Source organism: Podarcis cretensis (genome assembly GCF_951804945.1).
Source record: "Podarcis cretensis genome assembly, chromosome: 6".
NCBI classification, from domain to species: domain Eukaryota; kingdom Metazoa; phylum Chordata; class Lepidosauria; order Squamata; family Lacertidae; genus Podarcis; species Podarcis cretensis.
This window is the reverse complement of record NC_137175.1, coordinates 81,574,255-81,595,543: the sequence shown is the minus strand read 5'-3', so window position 1 is coordinate 81,595,543 and position 21,289 is coordinate 81,574,255. Positions and strand designations below refer to the sequence as shown.

General features: G+C 43.0%; 2 protein-coding genes across 15 annotated transcripts in view; one reads left to right on the top strand and one right to left on the bottom strand.

Annotated features, from left to right (window-relative positions):
- Positions 1–21,289, bottom strand: part of NTNG1 (netrin G1) — a 218,905-nt gene that overhangs the window by 114,013 nt on the left and 83,603 nt on the right. For all 11 annotated transcript variants that reach the window (XM_079981445.1, XM_079981441.1, XM_079981447.1 and 8 more), the window contains exon 3: positions 16,784–17,421. In XM_079981445.1, the coding sequence (XP_079837571.1) occupies positions 16,784–17,421 (638 nt within the window). The remainder of the gene's footprint in view (positions 1–16,783; positions 17,422–21,289) is intronic.
- LOC307218873 (uncharacterized protein) overlaps positions 1–21,289 on the top strand; it is a 69,778-nt gene that overhangs the window by 1,343 nt on the left and 47,146 nt on the right. The window lies entirely within an intron of this gene.

Here is a 21,289-nt window from a genome sequence, read left to right as displayed (position 1 = left end):
CTTTCAGGATTTCTTGCCAAACCCTTTTAGATGAGTCCAGAAGATCTGAAATATGTCAGCATTAAGGATTTAACACTTCCAGCAACTTTTCTCATTTATATAGATGTAATCAGATAATGCCACTTACAACCTCAACATTTTAATCTAAGGGACAACATGCATTCTTCTGGCCTGCTTCCTTCCTTTTTAAATCTCCATGAAAAGTAAAAAAAATATATATATTTCAACAGATACATAAGTTGAAATAATTGAGACAGATATTACAATGAGATAATTCTCAGCAATTCCAGAGGAGAAAACTCTGTTAGTTGTGATAAGAGATAGTGGGTAGGTTGACTTTTCCTTTTTACTATGCTAACAAAATGTTATTGACTCTTAGATTATAATCTTGCCCTTTATTCCTTCCATTTTTAAATGACAGTAAAATGATATACTTTTATCTAGGTCAGCTGGTCAAATATTGCTACAGAACTTGACACAAGGTAATATAGTCTGATATCAGGTAGTCCTGATCCTTTATTTAGCATATGGCAGCTAATTCCTTACCATTATTCCAATATCTCAAATTAATATTTCTGAGGATGTTCAAAAAACAACCAAGGTAATATGTTTATTTAATTAAAGCTACCTTCCTAATCAGGGACATGGGTGGCGCTGTGGGTAAAACCTCAGTGCCTAGGACTTGCCAATCGTATGGTTGGTGGTTCGAATCCCCGCGGCGGGGTGAGCTCCCGTCTTTCGGTCCCAGCTCCTGCCCACCTAGCAGTTCGAAAGCACCCCTAAGTGCAAGTAGATAAATAGGTACCGCTTTATAGCGGGAAGGTAAACAGCGTTTCCGTGTGCTGCGCTGGTGCTGGCTTGTCAGAGCAGCTTCGTCACGCTGGCCACGTGACCCGGAAGTGTCTGCGGACAGCGCTGGCTCCCGGCCTCTTAAGTGAGATGAGCGCAAAACCCTAGAGTCGGACACGACTGGCCCGTACGGGCAGGGATACCTTTACCTTTTTACCTTCCTAATCAATACGTGGTAACTGAGACCAGAAATTTAATTCATTATTAATCACTCTTTGCCATTTATGATTGCTATATTGTACCAAACTGAAAGCATTTTCAGGTACGGGTGATATAAGGGCTACATCTCTGTGTACCAATAAATATTAAATTCCTGTTACCCAACAGAGATTCCAAGAATCTCTATATAGCTATCATTAGTGATTCTATTAAGGAGAGACAGATATTACAAACGTGCCCATTAGTAATTACCCTTACTCTGGGAAGAGTATATATTGATGATTCAATTTGAAAAGAATTACATTCCACATTCATAATAATTTTTCTTTTAAATATCACTGGTAAATAAAGCCACTCTATTCAATTAAAGGCCTTTTCCACATCCAGAACCACTATGGCAGTTTTGGACATGGTGATATGCCATGAGGAATTCCTGAGTAGGGATGGATCTGCCAATTTTTGTTTTCTCTGTTTCTTATTTTTTCCAGTCTTAAATTCAGTTTGCGACATTTCTGCAGCAATTTGCAGATTTTCTTTTTTAAAAAATCCTCAAGAAATTTATTCATCATTTTAATGTGAATTCCTCCTAATAAAAATATTTTTGTATGCAGCTTTGACCAATGCACACATTTTGGCAAGCAATTTCTCATAAAGTAATACATGTTATGCTATTTTCATTTATTTATTTTTATGCAAACTTTCAGCTAATAAATACATTTTTGTAAACATTGGTTGGTTGGGAGAAGTGCACTGCAAAATTTAGATAAGTGTGAATTTTGAAGGATGGCTGTGTTTCAGTTCTCATATTGTTTCAGAAAGTGCAAATTTGATAAATTTGGCTTTAAATGTGAACTGAATTGACACTACCCCTAACAGACCCTTTCTTCAAGGATTGGGGTTGTAGTTACTAAGGCAGGCATAGAAGAAGAAGAGTTTGGATTTGATATCCCGCTTTATCACTACCCGAAGGAGTCTCAAAGTGGCTAACATTCTCCTTTCCCTTCCTCCCCCACAACAAACACTCTGTGAGGTGAGTGAGGCTGAGAGACTTCAGAGAAGTGTGGCTAGCCCAAGGTCACCCAGCAGCTGCATGTGGAGGAGCGGAGACGCGAACCCAGTTCACCAGATTACGAGTCTACCGCTCTTAACCACTACACCACACTGGCAAACCCAGTCCTCCAGATGTTTTGAGACTACAATTCCCATCACCCCTGACCACTGGTCCTGTTAGCCAGGGATGATGAGAGTTGTAGTCCCAAAACATCTGGAAGGCTGAGTTTGCCTATGCCAGTACTAAGGACAATTGATCTATAAGGGGAACTGAAACATTTAGAATAGGGGTAGGTAGGAACCTCAGGACCTTGGATAAAATACAACTCTCCAGGCTGACCCTCAGGACACTAATAAGGCCACACCCTCTATCCTCAGACCATACCTCTCCCCAGACCTGTTCTGCACCCTCCTTGAGTACTTTTGCCTGGCTGGAATGTGTCCTTGAATGTGATAAAGTCTGGATGAAGGATAGATGTGTGTGTGTGTGTGTGTGTGTGTGTGTGTGTGTGTGTGTAAACCTCTGGCTTTTGCATGGCTGAAATATAGACTATATTCCGTACAAAAGGTAAGAGTCACATATACCACTTTACCCAATTTTGCTTTACCACTGGCATACAGTCCCCCTAAGGTAATGTGGCCCTTGGGGCGGAAAAAGTTCCCTATCACTGATATAGCGGCTCATATTTGGGGTTGCTCCAAACAGCATTTTCTATGTTTGCATTTCAAACATCATGCAGTCCAGCATTATTTTTCCAACAGTAGTCAGGCAGATGCCTCTAGAAATTCTGAAGCACAGCACGGATGTGACACATATCCTGTTATTCATCCAGTACCTATACTTAGAAGTGTGCTGCCTATGATCACAAGGGGATCCATTTAGCTCATCCTTGAGCTTCGAAATTGTTATACTCTAATAGCTTTACTATATTGCTCTGAAGAGCATAGTGACCTACTCCGAATAGAAAACAAAAGCTTTTACATGCTTGATACGCTTCATAGTTATGGCTAGAAGCCTGTAGCCAAAGAATTGTCTAATTAATTCCAGTCAATATGCAAAATTAGAGATGAATGGTCTAAACAATGTGTCCTTTGTATTTATTGTGCACGGTGTGTGCATTTTATATTTTGGGTGTTCCTGTCTGGGAACACTGAAATATTGTAAGAACCGGCTAAAGCAAAACTATGGCATGTCCAAGATCACCTAATGAGTCCATTGCCCAAATGGCATTAGTGGATGAAGCATATTTCACCAGCTAAGGCTGATGAGCTAGCTGTGTCCTCTCCCAAAGGACAGCTTGACCTCTGTTACCCAAGCTCTGGTAATACTCATCTTAAAATACTATAATGCATTGTCCATGGGGCTGCTTTTCAAAGGTGTCTCAGAAACGTCAGTTGGTCTACAGTACTGCTGCCTGGCAACCGACTGGGAATGTCCTGGATTTTGGTTTCAAGGTGTTGGAGGGTATACGTTGGAGTTATCTTACAGGGGCCCCTTGATGGTATTGCATTCAAGTTTTGGTTTCATTTCTGCAGGTGTGTTTTGACTATTATATATAATGCAGTCTGGTGATGAAATATGGCAATGAATCTAATTACAAATTAATGTTAGGTTTAGAGGCATTTCACTTATTTATTTTTAAATAAAAGAATGGTGAGGAAGCACACAGAAAAATTACCCATTGCAAGAAGATTAGGAAAGATTTTCTGGGTAGGAGGATAATTTCCCCCTGAAATGTTGCTGAAGACAAAGTGTGTGGGGAATTGGGAGTGAGTTGTTTCTCAGCAGTGGTGGGATAAGTGTCTGATATTTTAAAGAGAAAGGTTCTGGGGCTTTAAGGCAGAGGTCAAAAGTCAAAGTGTCTGGATGGAGGATGGCTTCAGTTGCTGAAGGGTGAGGGAGAACAATCTGTATATGCTTAAAAAGGACTAGGATCTTCTCAGTTGTGGCTTCCTAACTGCAGAGTGGGCTCTCCAGCAAGGTTTGTCTGGAGCCTTCATTGACATCTTTTTGGTTTGCAGCCTTTTGAGAAGACTAGGGTGATATTGCTTGTTATTAGTAAGCTGCCAAAGTGAGACCTTTGGGTAACAACTAGCAAGTCTCATAAACAAACAACAAACAAACAAATTCTGCTTAAAAATTCTCTAAAGTGGATTCAACAGCTAATCCAGGGCTTCTCAGTCACTGCTCTTCCTCAGTATTTCTCATCTGTAAAATGAGACCACATTTCAACTATTATATATGCAATATAGTCTATGTGTGCATTCTACAGGCATTTCATGCAACTAGTCTATGGATAGTTTCACTCTTTTTTTTTTGAGGAGCAATCTGTTAGCAATTTAAGAGCATATTCATTTGTCTGGCTACTCACAAGTAAGCCCTGAATGAGTTCAAGTGAACTTACCCCCACAATATTGCACTGTGGTACATTTAAGTCTAGATTCTATGGACCCTACCACTGTCCAAACACATCCCTGGATGGTTGGACTCTTGTCCTTTGCACTCATGCATGGGCTTGTCTTTGTTTCATTTGTGGGACGCTGAAGGGTATGGTTAAAAGACAGGTGGTTAATCAGCTAGAAACTCAATTCAGTTGACGGCTCTACTTACAATGGTAAAGGTAAAGGTAAAGGGACCCCTGACCATTAGGTCCAGTCGTGACCGACTCTGGGGTTGTGACGCTCATCTCGCTTTATTGGCCGAGGGAGCCGGCGTACAGCTTCCGGGTCATGTGGCCAGCATGACTAAGCCGCTTCTGGAGAACCAGAGCAGCGCACGGAAACGCCATTTACCTTCCCGCCGGAGCAGTACCTATTTATCTACTTGCTTTTGACATGCTTTCGAACTGCTAGGTTGGCAGGAGCAGGGACCGAGCAACGGGAGCTCACCCCATCGCGGGGATTCGAACCGCTGACCTTCTGATCAGCAAGTCCTAGGCTCTGTGGTTTAACCCACAGCGCTACCCGCGTCCCTACTTACAATGGAGTGAAGCCCAAATCCAAACATTCTCAGGTTGCAACCTTTCATGCATGCATGGAACTGCTGCTAAAATGACAATACTATTTGAACCTTTTGAAATCCAAATTAGGTTACAATGCATAAACAACCTGCTTGACCACAGGCAGTAACCCAAGGAAATCCGGAGCAGTTTACTCAAATGCTGCTAAACTCGGCTAATGCATGTTGAACTGATTTCATTCATTTTTATTCATGATGTTTCCTTTAAAAGCTTTTGAAGTGTTTAGAAAAGATGAGCACTCCTTTTCTTTAATGACATAGTGCAGCAGCTATAAAAATATTTTCTACCAGCACAGGGGAATTGTGAATAAACTGACAAGATCATAAGTACATAAGCTCCCCGCCCCCGCCAACTCTATTAATGAAGTTTGGAATTTAATTGGAAGAATTGTTAGATGCAGTCACTCCAAAAAGTGGCAAAAGTCCCAAAGGAATGCGATAAGCTCATGCAACTATTTTTGTAAAATAGAAACCTCAGGTGCTGTAAATAAATGTTTCAAACCACAATAATTTTCTAATCTCCCCTTAACAGTATGAAGTAGACATTATTAGGAGACTTTAGCACCGCACTATAAGTCTAGCTAAACACTTTTGATAAACATGAAACTAGACCAGCTCTTTATTATAGAATCATAGAATTGCAGAGTTGGAATAGACCCTAAGGCTCATCTAGTCCAACTACTGCAGCGCCTTATTAACATTATGTTGCTGCTTATTAACATTATGTTGTTATGATAATAACCAGCAGTATTAATAGTAGTGGTATTCACACATCGTAGGGAATGGTGCAAGATCGTGACTTTTCCCCCTAAAGGCTATGCAGTTGGCAGCAATGTGAAGTGTGTCTGCATCGATATGCACATAAGACCTTCACATTGGTGTTGAACGCCTTGCCGGCAGGGAGCGCTACCAAAACTTACACCAGTGTAGAGAACGTATGGCTACTGGCTGCTGATCTCCCCCCTCTTGGGGTCCTGTGAACCTTTTAAATAATTTCAATGGGCATGCCCATATTGTTCAAGGGCATGTTGGTCGCTCTCTATAATACATCCCAGGGCAGCGTGCTATCCTCTGTTATTCTCTTCCTAGGGTTTATTATTATTATTATTATTATTATTATTATTATTATTATTATTTATTACTATATAATAAAAATGCAAGTGTGTTGTCACACTGAAGTTTGCTTTGTGGCAAGCAGGTGCTGCTGCAAACTACACTGTGATGAGAGGCAGTGAGTGGGTAGCCCAGGCAAGTTGCAGAGGGTCTGCCAGGACAGGTTGCAGAAGCCCTCTCCTCATCTCCACTGCCTCTTACACCTGCCAGCATGGGGCCCAGATCTGCACACTGGCCAGTGCCACTGTCCGCCTTCCTTCTCTGTGAACTCTATCAGAAGCTGCTACCATCAACACCACTGATTAGAATAAAGAGCAGGAAGAGAAAGGCAGCTGGAAATAGCGACCTGTCAGCCTTAGGCTCTGCAGTGGAGCTGGCATGACATGGAATGGTACAGGGAAGGCACCCAGAACTGGATCAGCAGTGGCAGCAGCATCAAGTGAAAAGAGGAAGGCCTAACCCCCGCATGCCAATCCTTTTGACTCCTGAAGTCTGATTACACAAGTTATGTTCAGTATCTACAGACTTTCTGAACCCTTGTGAGTATTTTGAGCCTTATGGTACTCAGTGAAACCATTGTCAATTGTGGGTCTAAAGTTTATAAATTGTGGGTCTCTGCGACCTACACAGGGAACAAATGAATCACTTGTACTTCTTGTTCCTCTGCACTGCATAATATTTGAACCCAATATCAGGCAATGTTGTTTCTATCATTATATCCTTTTGCTATGCAGTTACTTGGGAGAATTCAGGTATTTAAGGATCAGATGATGAAACTTCGATTGCTGTGGATGACTTCTGCTCCTCTGAGCTCAGAAAGGATTGCCAAGATGAAATCCAGGGACCATTTGCTCAGATCTTCAATACAACAACTAGTGCTTTATTCTGGAACTTAAAATATCTTTGAGTCCCTTTGCAATACATACCATTAAGCCTTTCATTTTATTTTTATGCTCTTCCCTCTGCTGGAATCTTCTGTATTTGAGCCCCAGCGACTATGTCCCAGCAATAACAGGAGCTCTGTTTTTGTCCCTCACATTTAAATTTAATCCACCTCAGAGTCTGAATTAGTTACCCCAAGGGGAGGGGCTCATAGTTTACCATTCTCTTCCCCCGCCCTTCAGTCAACATGCCTACAATTTTACTGTGACTAAATGCTCACCATTCAGTAATCTGCCTGAAAATGTCAGTAGCTACTTATTTTCTCATTCTGTAGCTTAGGATATGGTTAAGGAAATTCTGGAGCATTTTCAGGAATACCTCTGCAAATGTATGGCCTTTCTTGAGACCAATTCAAGTCACAAACTGGGGACCGGTAGGACCCCAAGACCCCCATTATTGACTGAAATCATTCAAATGATTTATTAAATTTAAATGAAACAGTATTCATGTCTGCTGGTAGAAACAGGAAAGGCGAAATTTCACAAGGGGCTGCCTGGGAGGCAAACATTGCTCACTGCTGAATGTACCGAACTACATTAGAAAAAGGAGAAACTAGATGTATCAGAGATGCAGGGTCTCCTGGAAATCTACTAAGTGGATATTAACTAGGTAGGAGCAAGGATATTAAGTGGATATTAACTAGGTATATTAACTAGGTAGGAGCAAGAATGGGAAAAGAGGAACTGGTGGACAATGAAACAAGCAGAATAACAGCTTGAGGAACTTTGTTGCTTGAGATCAAAACAGACACAGGCAGGAAGGTGAGGTACACACATAGGGGTTTGGCTGGAACATCTGGTGACTATTTTAAACAATCACGTCTGAAATCCTGTACTGTACATACCTCGATTGAACTCAGTTGGACTTACTCCTGAGTAGAAATGCATAGAGTTGCACTTTTTGCCAGGATCCAACTCCATGTTTTTGGGAGGAAAATCAACATAGCCATAGAATGTGCACATTCAGGCACAATGGCAAAATGCACACACTGCCAAGTCCTCTCAACCGTACTTTGGTTCAGAAATCTTGCAAAAGGAAATTAATGCATTTCAAATCGGGATGGGAAATGGCAAGATAGCTGGAAGAGGCATAAACATGAAAGTGCTCACATGAGGCTGAAGGTGCACAAATGAGCACACAGAAACGGCCACTCACGTACATATAAATGCCCTAGCATGGATACAGCCTAAACCTGAACCCAGACAAACTATGCTCAGAGTTGACTTTAGTTTAGGAAAACGAGTCAATGTCAAACCATAGTTTAGCATCCTGGCTTGATCCCCTTAATAGCCACAGATAAGATGAGCCACTTAAATGAAATAATACACTGCGATTCATCGAAAACATAAGTGAAAGTTTCTGAGCTCTTCTGAATAGCCACAGAGGGGAGGGGAGGGGGGGAGACATGAGCACAAAGTTCCTGTTCATAACGCAAAATGATAGTTTAGCATTACATCTGAACCAGATGGTTATGTTTTCAGTCACAATAGTAACTTGTGGGGGCACTTGGATGTCTTCTGGTGGAGCCCTTAGCTAGAATTTTCCACATGCTGCCTTACAATCAAATTTCTGGAGCAAACTTTTCCATTAATCAGAGTCATTCAGGGGCTGAAAAATTGCCTTTTCATCAAACAGTTCAATAGGAAAAGCTTTCTTGCAGTTTATTCACATTGTCTAGCTTTTAAAATTCTCTCTACAGTCGGCAGTGGACAGAGTGAAAGAAGCCCTCTCCTGTCTTCCTTCCATTTCTATTCTCACTCAGCCATACTTTATTTATGCATTAGTGGACCTTTTTCAGCCATTAGGACCATCTTGCTCCAGAAGTTAATTAACACAAGTGCCATAATTTAGTACACTTAATACTACTTGATGCCCTTTAATGTACCTTCCATTAGTGATATTATTGTAGTATTACCCTGTAAATTAAAATGAGATCAAGATGAAGAGAGACTCTCTTTAATTAAGGCACTGGCACACTGAACTCGCCTGTTATTCACCCGAGAAAATCGCCTTGATTTAGTGAAGCAGGCCGTCCATAAGTCAGAATTAGTTTATGTGGATTATTAGGTTTCCCAAATAATAGCAGCAGAATAGGGTTGCTGAAATTGCTAACAGCCACATTTTGTCTTTTTTTGTGTTTTGTTTTGTTTTACTCATTTTCTTAATAAACACACAATGAAAGGTAGCAAATGGAAGTTGAATAAACAACTTGTAATGGAAGAACTGAAGTGTTTATCATGAGAACGCAGGGTTTCATCCTCGGTGCAATATGCATTAGACTCATTTCACAGCAAAATGCAGCTGGATAAGAAAACAAATTGTATATTAAATGGGTAGGTTTCCCAGCTTTAATGCACCAGAAAAGATTTTGCGTAACTGCTCTTATACTGAATGCAGTAGCTTTCATATCAAAATCACCTCCTTTCTCCCTCCCTTTCTACATCTTCAAAGGCCAGTGGAAGCAAATAGCATAATTTTCAAATTATCTGTTTTGTTCCTGGATTGTTTGATTATTATTGGGCCTCCTTCTTTGCAGACTGAACTGTTTTGCAAATATAGAATGCAGTTGAATTTCAAATCTACTTAAGTCAATTGATGTTCCCCCATATATACAGTATTGAGGTCTTTTCATCTGCACATTTGGTTTTTACTCTTAGGTTTCTGTTTGGCACCACAGCCACTTTTCCTTTCCATCAGGACATTATCAGTTAGGGCTTCCTTTTAATTGAATTGTACCTCCAGTCATCTCTACATACCCAACAGAATCTGGGTGCAAACCTTGGATAGTGATAAGTATTATTTGTTTGTTTAAACCTGCTTAAGGTCCCAAACGTACAAGAAACCCATAATATATCTCACCAAGGCAAATCTTGCATTTGGACATGAATAGAGGGACATCAGAGAGTTCAATCCATCACCTTGAAATGAGATAGACAGCAAAATTCTCCTAACTATGGTTTGTTTGGTGCAGGTGCAGATCCATTTCAAATTGGCTTGTATATTCAGATGGGATTAACCATAGTTAGTGCAGCACTAAATGACAGCAGGAAGTTAAAGTTAAGAAAAAACAAACAATGGCAAGCAAACAACAGGGTTATAGGTCTCTTAGGGCTCGAGTGGTCAAGCTCTTATTAAGTCACCCCAAACAGGAACAACAGAGCTGTGATGGTTCTGGTACCGTACTTTTTGCCCTATAAGATGCACTGGCCCATAGGACGCACCTAGATTTTTTTGGGGGGGGGGGAATAAAGGGAAACAAATTATTTTCCTCCCCCAGGTGCGGGGCTGGGGAAGCCCGACCCCAGCTCCCAGAACAGGAAGCTCTCCGCAAGCCCGAGCTTCCCCCGACCCCAGCCCCCAGAACGGGACCCAGAGCGATGCCGAAGCTGCATGTAGCTTTGGCATGGCTCTGGGAGCTTGCGGGGCTGGGGGCGGGGAAAGTGGAGCTTCCCCCTCCCCCAGCCCCCAGAACGGGACCCAGAGCTTTGGCATGGCTCTGGGAGCTTGCGGGGCTGGGGGCGGGGAAAGCGGAGCTTCCCCCTCCCCCAGCCCCCAGAACGGGACCCAGAGCCATGCTGAAGCTGGGCGCAGCTTTGGCATTGCTCTGGGAGCTTGCAGGGCTGGGGGAGGGGGAAGCCCGAGCTTCGGCATCTCTCTGGGAGCTTGCGGTGCTGGGGGAGGGGGAGGAGCAGGCTTCTCCCCCCCGCCAGCCTTCTAACCAAGTCGGGGGACAGCGGGAAAGGCGCGCTGCGCCTCCCCGCTGTCCCCCAAGCTTGTGGGGCTGGCGGTGGGGCTCTCCAGGCTTCAGCGAAAGCCGGCATTCGCCCCATAGGACGCACACACATTTCCCCTTCATTTTTGGAGGGGGAAAAGTGTGTCCTATAGGGTGAAAAATACGGTAATTCTTCTCTTTTAAGATGCTCTGATGTTGCTGCTTGTCTGAGCTCCCATCCCCAAGACAGTCAGCAGTCAGCAGATTCTCAATGCAAAACTAACAGCCCTTTAGGAAGCTCTGCAATCAAGTGGGCAAGACCCACAGAAAAGTTCACATCTGCCTTGCATCTCAATCCTCTTCCTATCAGCCATGGAGATACAGGGCGCCAGCCCCAGCCCTTCTGGGATATGATCACCTCCACAGGCAGTGGCAGAGCCAGACTCTTCCAAGTTGGCAGCACAGCATGCAAGCAAACCTCTGTGGCCAAGTTACATGTTAAATTAAAACCACGATTCAATTTCATGAATCTCTTGTTATTTTTAAACTGCAGCCACGGGGTGGGAGTCTCAGTGAAAAACCCTCCCCCAGAAGCTACTATTTGCTGTAGGAAGGAACCTGTTCTTGGCACCAGTGACAGATTCCACCCTGCAGCAATTCAAAGTCGGGGAGCAATGATGGTTTCTGATGGGACTGTGGTATGGGGGAAAGGGTCAGCCCACATTCACAATCACAAAGGTCCCAATTAACTGTAATGCCTGTTATTAAAGACAACAACACACTAATCAGATCGCACATCTAAGGAAACATGTAGTTTGACCCACTATCTTAACACTGTGTGACCACAGAAAGTGCCTACACATATGTGGCAGGCTCCCCACTCCTGCCAGATGACACCTCCCCCCCCCCCATGCCAGGGCAACAGAGCTGGGTCAGTGGAGATGGCTATGTTTTCCTGCTCCAGAGTTTCTGATAAAAGACTTCTGTGATAACAGGTTTTACCTTTTTGTGTTCTCCACTCCTCATTCTAAATTTTTGACCTGCACATCTTGACCCTTGAACTTGTGTGGGGAAATAATACAGACTCAAGTGAACTAGAGGTTTTGTTATCTGAGGCTAATTGATTGTGTATACAAGCCCTAAAAGAACCGGAGAGGATTTATCCAGGTATGTTGTGGGTAGGAATCAGAAGGAAACCCCCACATCTCCAGAGCAGCATCTTCTAGCAGTCATCCGGGTGAAATATAAAGCCTGCCATCTTTCATGAGGAATGACAGAGGCATCACAGCTTGCTCTTCTTTTAAATCATGAGAGCAACCAGGAGCGAAAGCCATCCTTTCGCTACTTATGGGGGAATAGATTAAGCTCTTATCAGTGAAAGGGAGGCAAGGATCCAGATGAGTTGCAAGAGGGGGAAACTCTGCAAGAGGTGCTTTATCAGCACTGGTTGAGCAAAAAATTCACATGAATTTAATCTGCTAGGATAGGATTACATAGAAGATAACCCCTTTGTAATGTGTGTGTCCGATTACTGGTGGATTTAGCCAACAAGCAACACCATTAGATAAATTCTCTGAACTGTCACACTTAATTTTTAGAGCCAATTCGCTATGGGATTACCGAGAGGGTTTTTAAAAAATAAAATAAAAAAGCTGTCATTCAGAAGGCTTTTTATTTTAATTCCCTTGCAATAGGCTTCCTCTCTTTCACTCTCTCTTGTTTGACTCCTAATTATTATTAGGAAACAACCCTTTGCAGCAGGAGTACGGAAGTGTCTTTGAGCAATGGGAGTAGAGAGTGATTAGTTCTCTTGTTTGTGTATGTATAGGAGGGTGCAATTCAAACTTCCGTACGCCCAGGAAGAGTTAAAAATGTGCTGTAAAAATTTGTGTGGCCTCGCTGAACCCTAAAACATTTCTCCTATTTGAATCCAAATATTTACCTTAAAATATCCAGTGGTTGAACCCCTTTGCCAGGAATAGAGTGAGCAAAATATACAAAATGAATGAAGGGATATTGTTCCTCCAACGGGTATAAAAGAGAGATCTCTAGAAAACATTACCATTCACCACCCAAACAATAGCTGTGCATTTAAATAACAATTATGAATCCAATGGCATTTTACCAGTGTTGTGACATTTCAAATTAATAACTGCTAATGCGTGTTAGAGAAAGGGCACAAGGAAAACAAACTGTGACACCAGCTATTCCCTCCCCGCCCCAAATTCGAATTATTTCTTCTCATTAAGAACACAATTTCTTTGTGAAGCTGTGTCGATAGGTTCAGGCCTGACTTGCTGCCTGCCGTATGTTTTCTTTATATGCCAAGTGATAAAAAGATAAGCAGACATTTGTACTGAACTGAATTTATTTCACTAAACTAACAGGGCTTTTTTTACAGCTGGAACTCACCAGAACTCAGTTCTGGCACCTCTCAGGTGGGCTCCATTGCCATTGTAAGAGAACAATGGAGGTGTTCATGGCGAGTTCAGGCACCTCTTTTTCTAGAAAAATAGCACTGGGTGTTAACATCTAAAAATCAAGCAAGCTTTTGTTACACTTAGGACAAGAAAAATCATCCAAGCTTACTTTCTGGGGAGAGCTGTGACCACAGGAGCACAGGAAGTAGTTTCTGCCACTAAATTGGGAGTAGCAACCTGTCTACAAGTAGGCTCTAACTGCTTGGCAGGAAAAACCTCCAAACCAAGCACCTAAGGGCATGCAGTGTTGCATCAGTTTAGAAGGTTCTGATGGCCACAAACTCTGTCACAGAAGGAAGCAATGAGGCAGCAGTTGGGAACATCCAACCCTTCACCCTAATCAAACCTACTAGGCTTCTCTATTTGGCCCATGAGGCCATTTTGGCCAAGACTTGGCCACCTGCCCTACCATTGATGGTCAAATATGATATCAGGCAAAGAGGTTTTCCAGGCACCATTGATAAGTGGATCCCTTGCCCATATCACCTCTGGCAGCTGTTCTTACACAGTACCTCTGCAATGGGTGCAGAAGGCAACCTCTGGTGTACTAAGACTGCTAGATGATATTATGTGTGTGCTGGGTTTTGGTATATGCACTGTTAAAAGGCTACCAACCATGCAGTAGAACTAGGGTTTTGGCACTCTGTGTTCCTTTCCTCACTGTTACCAGTGCTTGGGACTGGGCCATAGGATTGTGACATCATGTATAAAGACTGAACAGGAGTTTGGAGAATGATCATAAAATCAATTATTGATTGCTGATAACTGCACTTACTGGACACTGCCTTTGTCATGTCCAGCCAGTTTTTGGATGGTTGTGTATAATCAGCTATCAATATACTGCATTAAGGCCTTTCTTCGAGTTTAAAAATGATTGAGAATCCACTCTATTTTTAAAACGAATGGAAAATTATAAGTGATAGCAGGACTCAGCAAAGGAGACTGATGAAGATTTGCTGAATGAATATCTGCCTCTAACAACTGGGTGTATGGACATGGTTCCCAAGGTGAGATTCAGAGTACTACACATGAGCAGTGCAGGATACGGAACCAGCACACATGAAATCCAGGAGCACTGCACAGTTTGGATGAGGTCAGTCCCTCCTTCTCATGTATCTAATGACAATACATAATCCCTTCTTCTCATCAGGGTCACAGTACTTATTCATTATCTGTACACGACCAGTTACACAGAACACTTTTGCCATATATTTCACCTTTGGGGCTTGTGAAAGTACTATAATCAAGCAAGAGCCAAGCAATGAATGAATGAATGAATGAATGAATGAATGAATGAATGAGAGAGACATGTCTCTCTCTATATGCCTGGCTAATCTCTTTGTGGAAAGATGCTAAGGCAGCCTTTAAACCAGTAGTGTCAAACCTGTGTCCCTGCCAATGGACTTCAGCTTCCATCAGACCAGTCAGCATGGTCAATGGGCAGGGATGATGGCAGTTGACAGTCCAACCACAACTGGAGGGCCCATCCCTGCTTTTTAATACTGTTCCTGAGAAGCACTTTTTTGGAAGTTCATCCCACAATACAGTTTTAATATTTAAAGGCCTATACCCCTGTGGGTGGGGCTAAATGGGTGGATCATTCTTGTGGGATCAGCACCATGGGAATGAATCAGTGTTTTCCATAGTGCTCCTGCACTATACAATGAACACTGCATGTTAAGAACTCACTGAAATTTTTAAAAAGTTTGATCATTCTGTGCCAGTGGGGAGCGGGGAGCAGTTGAGAAACCAGAACAGTAATATTGCTTCCAGATATTTACTATGACAAGGATTAGCATGAATAGATGTCAGCTCTATCCTTATGGTGATAAATGAAGGCTTGGTCTGAGACAAGGCAAAATGTTTTCCTAACACTGGACTGCCATTGCATGAGTTTAGTCACATTTACAGGCAATTCTGAGCAATTGAACGTTAGCCATACTGTGCTACCTGAGCCCTATTCTTATGAACATTTACTTAGAAAACCACCCACACTTGGATTTGTTTGTCCCTGGCACAACAAAATTCCAGGTATTTGAGCATTTCCCCCTGGTATTTTAAGCTTGAATGAAAATGAAGTTCTATAGCAGCAAAAAGAGAGTACCAAAAGTTAACAGATTATCAGTATGGCCAGTATACTTTCCAGACGGTAAGGAGAGGAGGGGAGGGAGTTAAACTATTGCTGAGCACTTGCTAGATTCTAGAAACAAAGAGAATCTATTATAAGGAAATCACATTTCCCTGGCACTGAATTCTCCATTTTGGAGATGTTGGTCACCATCTTTACCCACACACTTAGAAACACAGTGGTTGCTTCTATGACACTGGTAGTTGTCTTAGTGTCATGAGCTTCCGACTGGGATGACTGGCAGCAGTCCCTCTTCTGACCACTTTGTCACCTTTCATATATTCTTTCAAATCTAAAAATTCTGCATGAGCCTGAGCCATTCCAACATCACATTAAAATGTTTAGGCATCTCTTCAAACAGAGCTAAAATAAGCAGGAGAGTAGCCTAATACTGACTTGGAGTATCTGAAAGGTTCTTCTCCCTCTCATGAATTAATATGTAGTCTAATTCTCCAGGAAATTCCCCTGTCCATGCCTCATTGACACAAATACACATAAAGAGAGTAGGTTAGACCAGAGACTGTTCTCTCAGTGGTGGCCAAAATCTGTCACCTTGCTGCATAGTAAGTAATGTCATGTCTGCTCCCATCAAGGGAAACACTCTTGTCATTGGGAAACCATTTAAACTTTTCTATTCCTCACTTCCACTGGAGATTGCATGTTTCTCTTACAAGTGCAAGAGTTCTCCCCTTCCATCTATAAGGTGGGGGAAAATGGCAAACAAGTTACCTCTATAGAAAACATGCCTCTCCATCCCTTCCAATATTTGAGAAAAGCTAGTGGCACTGGAAGGAGCTAATTCCAAGCTTGTGTACAGTGAGCAAGAAAACAGCAAACCTGCTGTGGTCACCTCATAAATGGAAAGGTGTTAACCAAGTTAAAGAGAAAATCCAGTTGTAAACCAAGCAACTGGGGCTCGCCAAGCAAAATTTCTGCACAAACCCATATCAAAGTGAAAGTCTTCAGAATTATAGTGTGCTGGCTGGTCTAACCCAGGGATGAGAAATCGGTGGCTGTCCAGATATTATTTGTTCCCAGCTCCCATCATCCCTGACCACTGACCATGCTAGCTGGGGCTAATGGGAGTTGGGAGTCCAACAACATGGTGGCGGGGGGGGGGCACAGGTTCCCCATCTGAAGTTGAAACCTAGCATTACAAATTATCAAGCTGCAACCATGTAGATGTACAAAGAATTTTCTCAACGTGGCTAACAATTCAAATTCCAGGGGAAATTGCTATTGTCTTTAGAAAGGGGAGGAAAGATGGAAGGTTGCCATCATACACAGTGTTTAAAAAGCAAATGAAAATGCATTTGTTTATTTTGTCTTACCTTCCAATTACTTTTATGTCTGAGATTGCATAAAAGTAGCGTGTCAAGTGCTGTGGATCCACATATATTTCCCCTGTTGCTGGCCTGAGCAGTCTTATCCTTAAGTCTGTGACCGTAAAGAAATCTCTTAGGTTCTTGGTTGTGTCGAGCTGCCCATAGAGAGAAGCCATATTATGGAGCCGAGGCCCAGCAAAAAACGCAAATCTGTCCTTAATCTCAAAGTGGAGGATTTTACTGTTTGCCATGTACCCCATAGAATATTCTTCTGTGCAAATGATTTCTAGGACTGTTTGTTGGGACAAGTCCCTCACTGTTTTTGGTTCCATGTTGAAAGCATTTAAACAATCTGTAGCGTAATACTGATATGGCTGCCACGTCCGACCATAGTCAAGGGACTTCTCCAGGATCATTAGGTCTGGGCGGCCAGATTCAAAGGTGATGACTATGTTGTCCGTTAGCTCGATGGTTTTGTTCCAGTACAGGGTGATGTTCACAAGGAGAGGCTGGGGGTAACCCTTCCAAGTGGTGGACTGCCAATAGGTGGAGGGATACCTTCCTTCAGCATCAAACATCAGTTCAGGCGGATGCGCCAGTTCATCAATGGCTGCATCACACTCATTGCACATGTAGGGATTTCCCTGGAAAGAAGGGGAAAAAACAGCTGTAAGAAGGATGGTCGCTTGGATGAAATGATTATGAGAGTGTAGTCAGTTTCATAGGTTATAGCTATTGGTTTATTCAACTTCCAAATAATTGGCAAAAGGTTGCATGCCAGAGGCATGGGAGATTTAGATCTTTGGAGAGTCTCTTCACTATAAAACAAAAATGAAATAACTTAATCATTATTTAACCTGCCCAAGAAAAACTACACAAGATATCTATGACTTGCTGCAACTGCAGGGACCCCTGATTTTCATCAGAGCAGGAGTGGGAGGGTGTGCTCTTAACACAGTCTCTGACGCCCACCATTTTCTCAGTGTAAAGTTCTTCCCCAAAAGAGCAGCAGGTGGGTTGGGAAACAGTATGGGGGAATGGACTGGGGAAATGGCCTTGGAGGAAAGGACTAACGTCACTGCAGCAAACCAGGGGGCTCCTGCAGTTGCTTTAAGTAAGAAATCAAACAGTTGGGGGAGATTAGCTCACAGATCTCCCACATCTGATGTAGTCTGGTCCTCAGTGTATCAGAAACCATGTGGGTGTTCAGGAGCTTACATTCTTTGTGTACAGTGATACCTCGGGTTACAAACACTTTGGGTTACAAACTCTGCTAACCCGGAAGTAGTTATCTCAGGTTGCAAACTTTGCCCCAGGATGAGAATGGAAATCGCGTGGCGGCAGGGAGAGGCCCCATTAGCGAAAGTGCGCCTCAGGTTAAGAATGGTTTCGGGTTAAGAATGGACCTCTGGAACGAATTAAGTTTGTAACCTGAGGTAAGGTAAAGGTAAAGGGACCCCTGACCATTAGGTCCAGTCGTGACCTACTCTGGGGTTGCGGCGCTTTATTGGCCGAGGGAGCCGGCGTACAGCTTCCGAGTCATGTGGCCAGCATGACTAAGCTGCTTCTGGTGAACCAGAGCAGCACAGTGAAACGCCGTTTACCTTCCTGCCGGAGTGGTACCTATTTATCTACTTGCACTTTGACATGCTTTCGAACTGCTAGGTTGGCAGGAGCAGGGACCGAGCAACGGGAGCTCACCCTGTCGCGGGAATTCGAACAGCCAACCGTCTGATCGGCAAGTCCTAGGCTCTGTGGTTTAACCCACAGCGCCACCCGCATCCCTAAGAGGTACCACTGTATTATAGATATTTATTGACATAAACAACCAACTGATGCCTGCTCAGTGTTATTATATATGCAGATGCTGGATATGTTAACTGGCTAATAGAACTAACCAGTGACTATACATTGATGACTGGAGTGGCAAACATGTGCCATCTGTTCTAGTATGATGGATTTTAAATGCAAAAGCACCCGAGAAATGTAAGAAGCTGCCTTATACTGATTCATTATACTGACTGGCAGCAGTTCTCCAGGATTTCAGACCAGGGTCTTTCTCAACCTTACCTGGAGATGTCAGGGATTGAAACACAGATGTTTGGTACGAAAACAAAATGCTCAGCCACAAATGACGGTCTTTTGAATTCCTGCAGTAGAGACCCAACCAATGTACGCCCAATAATGAAATTGCCCTTAAAAACTCAATGTCCATTTTTGCAACACATCAGTGGCTACAGCTATTGCATTTGTACATTGTCTTTTTACAACTGCCTTTCTGTTAAGGAGTGGCTTTCCAAAATCTAAACAAGAATAGTCCTGCTTTGTCTTTTTCTTAAATAAAGCCTTCCTCCACAGTTACGTGGTTAGCAAATTTTAATGTTAGCCTTACTGAGGTTTAAGGGGAACAAAATTGTTTATTCACCCTGAATGAATTGCTGGTAATCAACTCACACCCCGCCCCAAAAAAGAACAATGAACAAGTGCCTAGCAGCTCAACAGCCCTTGATTCTTTTTAGAAATATGCTCAGTAGTGAAGCTAGGAATGTTTCTTTCTTCTTTTAATCACAAGTGCATTGCCCAAGAAGAGCAATGCAAAACAATGGTCCCTTCTAGGGCAAATGCATCCATATAAGCCATGCAGACTCTATGCATTCCTCTGTAAAACAATACCCACTGTGGCATTTTGGATTCCTTTTGTCCCTTGGCCTCAAATATGTCATGCTTAACTGTGTGCCTGTTTGGTGATGTCTTCCTTTAAAGACCTTTACACTGCTCACCACAAATCATTTTGTTGTGCCGCAGACTACAAGCTCAGGGGCTTGATCCGGACATCTGCTACCTTATTACTTACAAACTAGCAGAGTACTTCATGTAAGACTTATTTCTCTCTCCCTCTCCTTCTCTCTCTCCCTCCTGCCTTCCAGTAGATGCTGGCTCCAATTTATCAGGACAAGATAATCCAGCACCACTTGATTAGGGAGGTGGGCGATGACATCAACTCTGTAACTGGACTGCTCCTGAGGTGGTGGCTGGAGATATGAACTGCACGTTTATATATAATCTTGCCAATAAGTGGGCAGCTTTTACTGGCGCTTTCCCTCCGTGGCAAGGTGAAAGTGAATTATTCTCCTCTTGACCTTTCGATGCATTAACTCGAGAGCTGCCACCTTTGCCTTTCGCTCCAAAAGGCTATCTTGTTTGGAGGCTGGGGTGGCTTGAAAAATGCTACTCCAAGAGCATCACAATGGGCTAAATCATGTCTCTTAAATCATCTGTATATCAGTTCAGCTTCTGGCAGCTCAAATCCATGATAAGTGCTGTTGCAGCTAAATACCGACCCTATTAGAGGCAAGGAGAGCACAGAGACTGCTCTGCTTACTGATATAGAGAGGGGGTGAGATGACTTTGTGCCATCATATGGGCACGTTTTTATTCGCCCATAAGATCCACTGGCTGTTGCAAAATCAAGCATAAGAAGGACTGCACACATGTCTTCTACCTGCCCTGGACAAACCTGTTACCTGGGCCATTAAAAGCAAGGCAAGAAAATAGTTGAAGAAGATGACTGTGAAAAAGCGTATACTTTGGAATCAGTTGGAAGGGGAAAATAGCCTTGCAAATAAGTCCATAAAGGTTACTAGCCCAGAAGCATTTTTGCCAGTCCTTCTGTACTCACAGTAAGAATTCAGTTCAAACCGAGAGCCTGGAAAAAAGAAACCAACCCTCTTCCAATTTACAAAGGCTTCCTTGCCTGCAGAATAGCGGGTTGCCTCTTGTGCACTGCCAACCATGACGAAGCATAGATCCAGAAAAGAGGACAAAGGAGGTTGTCTGCTTTGTATAAAATTTGCATGTGCTAATTATATGTATAGATGCAAATTAAGAAATACTTATTGCAATTTAAACAGAAGTACAGGATATACCAAGGGACGCAGGTGGCGCTGTGGGTTAAACCACAGAGCCTAGGACTTGCTGATCAGAAGGTCGGCGGTTCAAATCCCTGTGATGGGGTGAGCTCCTGTTGCTCGGTCCCTGCTCCTGCCAACCTAGCAGTCCGAAAGCACGTCAAAGTGCAAGTAGATAAATAGGTACCGCTCTGGTGGGAAGGTAAACGGCGTTTCTGTGCACTGCTCTGGTTCGCCAGAAGCGGCTTAGTCATGCTGGCCACATGACCTGGAAGCTGTACGCCGGCTCCCTCGGCCAATAAAGTGAGATGAGCGCCGCAACCCCAGAGTCGATCACGACTGGACCTAATGGTCAGGGGTCCCTTTACCTTTACCTTTTACAGGATATACCAGCATTGTGGAGAAGACTTGTTTGCTATCCAGGTACTGATAACTGTTGTTGATGAGCAACTTCAATGACCTTGATGTTTTCTGTTCTTAGTGTTCATTGTCTTGAAACAGGACTGCCCTAGAGGATTCCTTCAAATAGAGAGGTCTGTCCTCTGATAGCCCTTCAAACATGACAACCTACTGCAGAATGGGAGGGGAGGAGACGGCCCTAAGT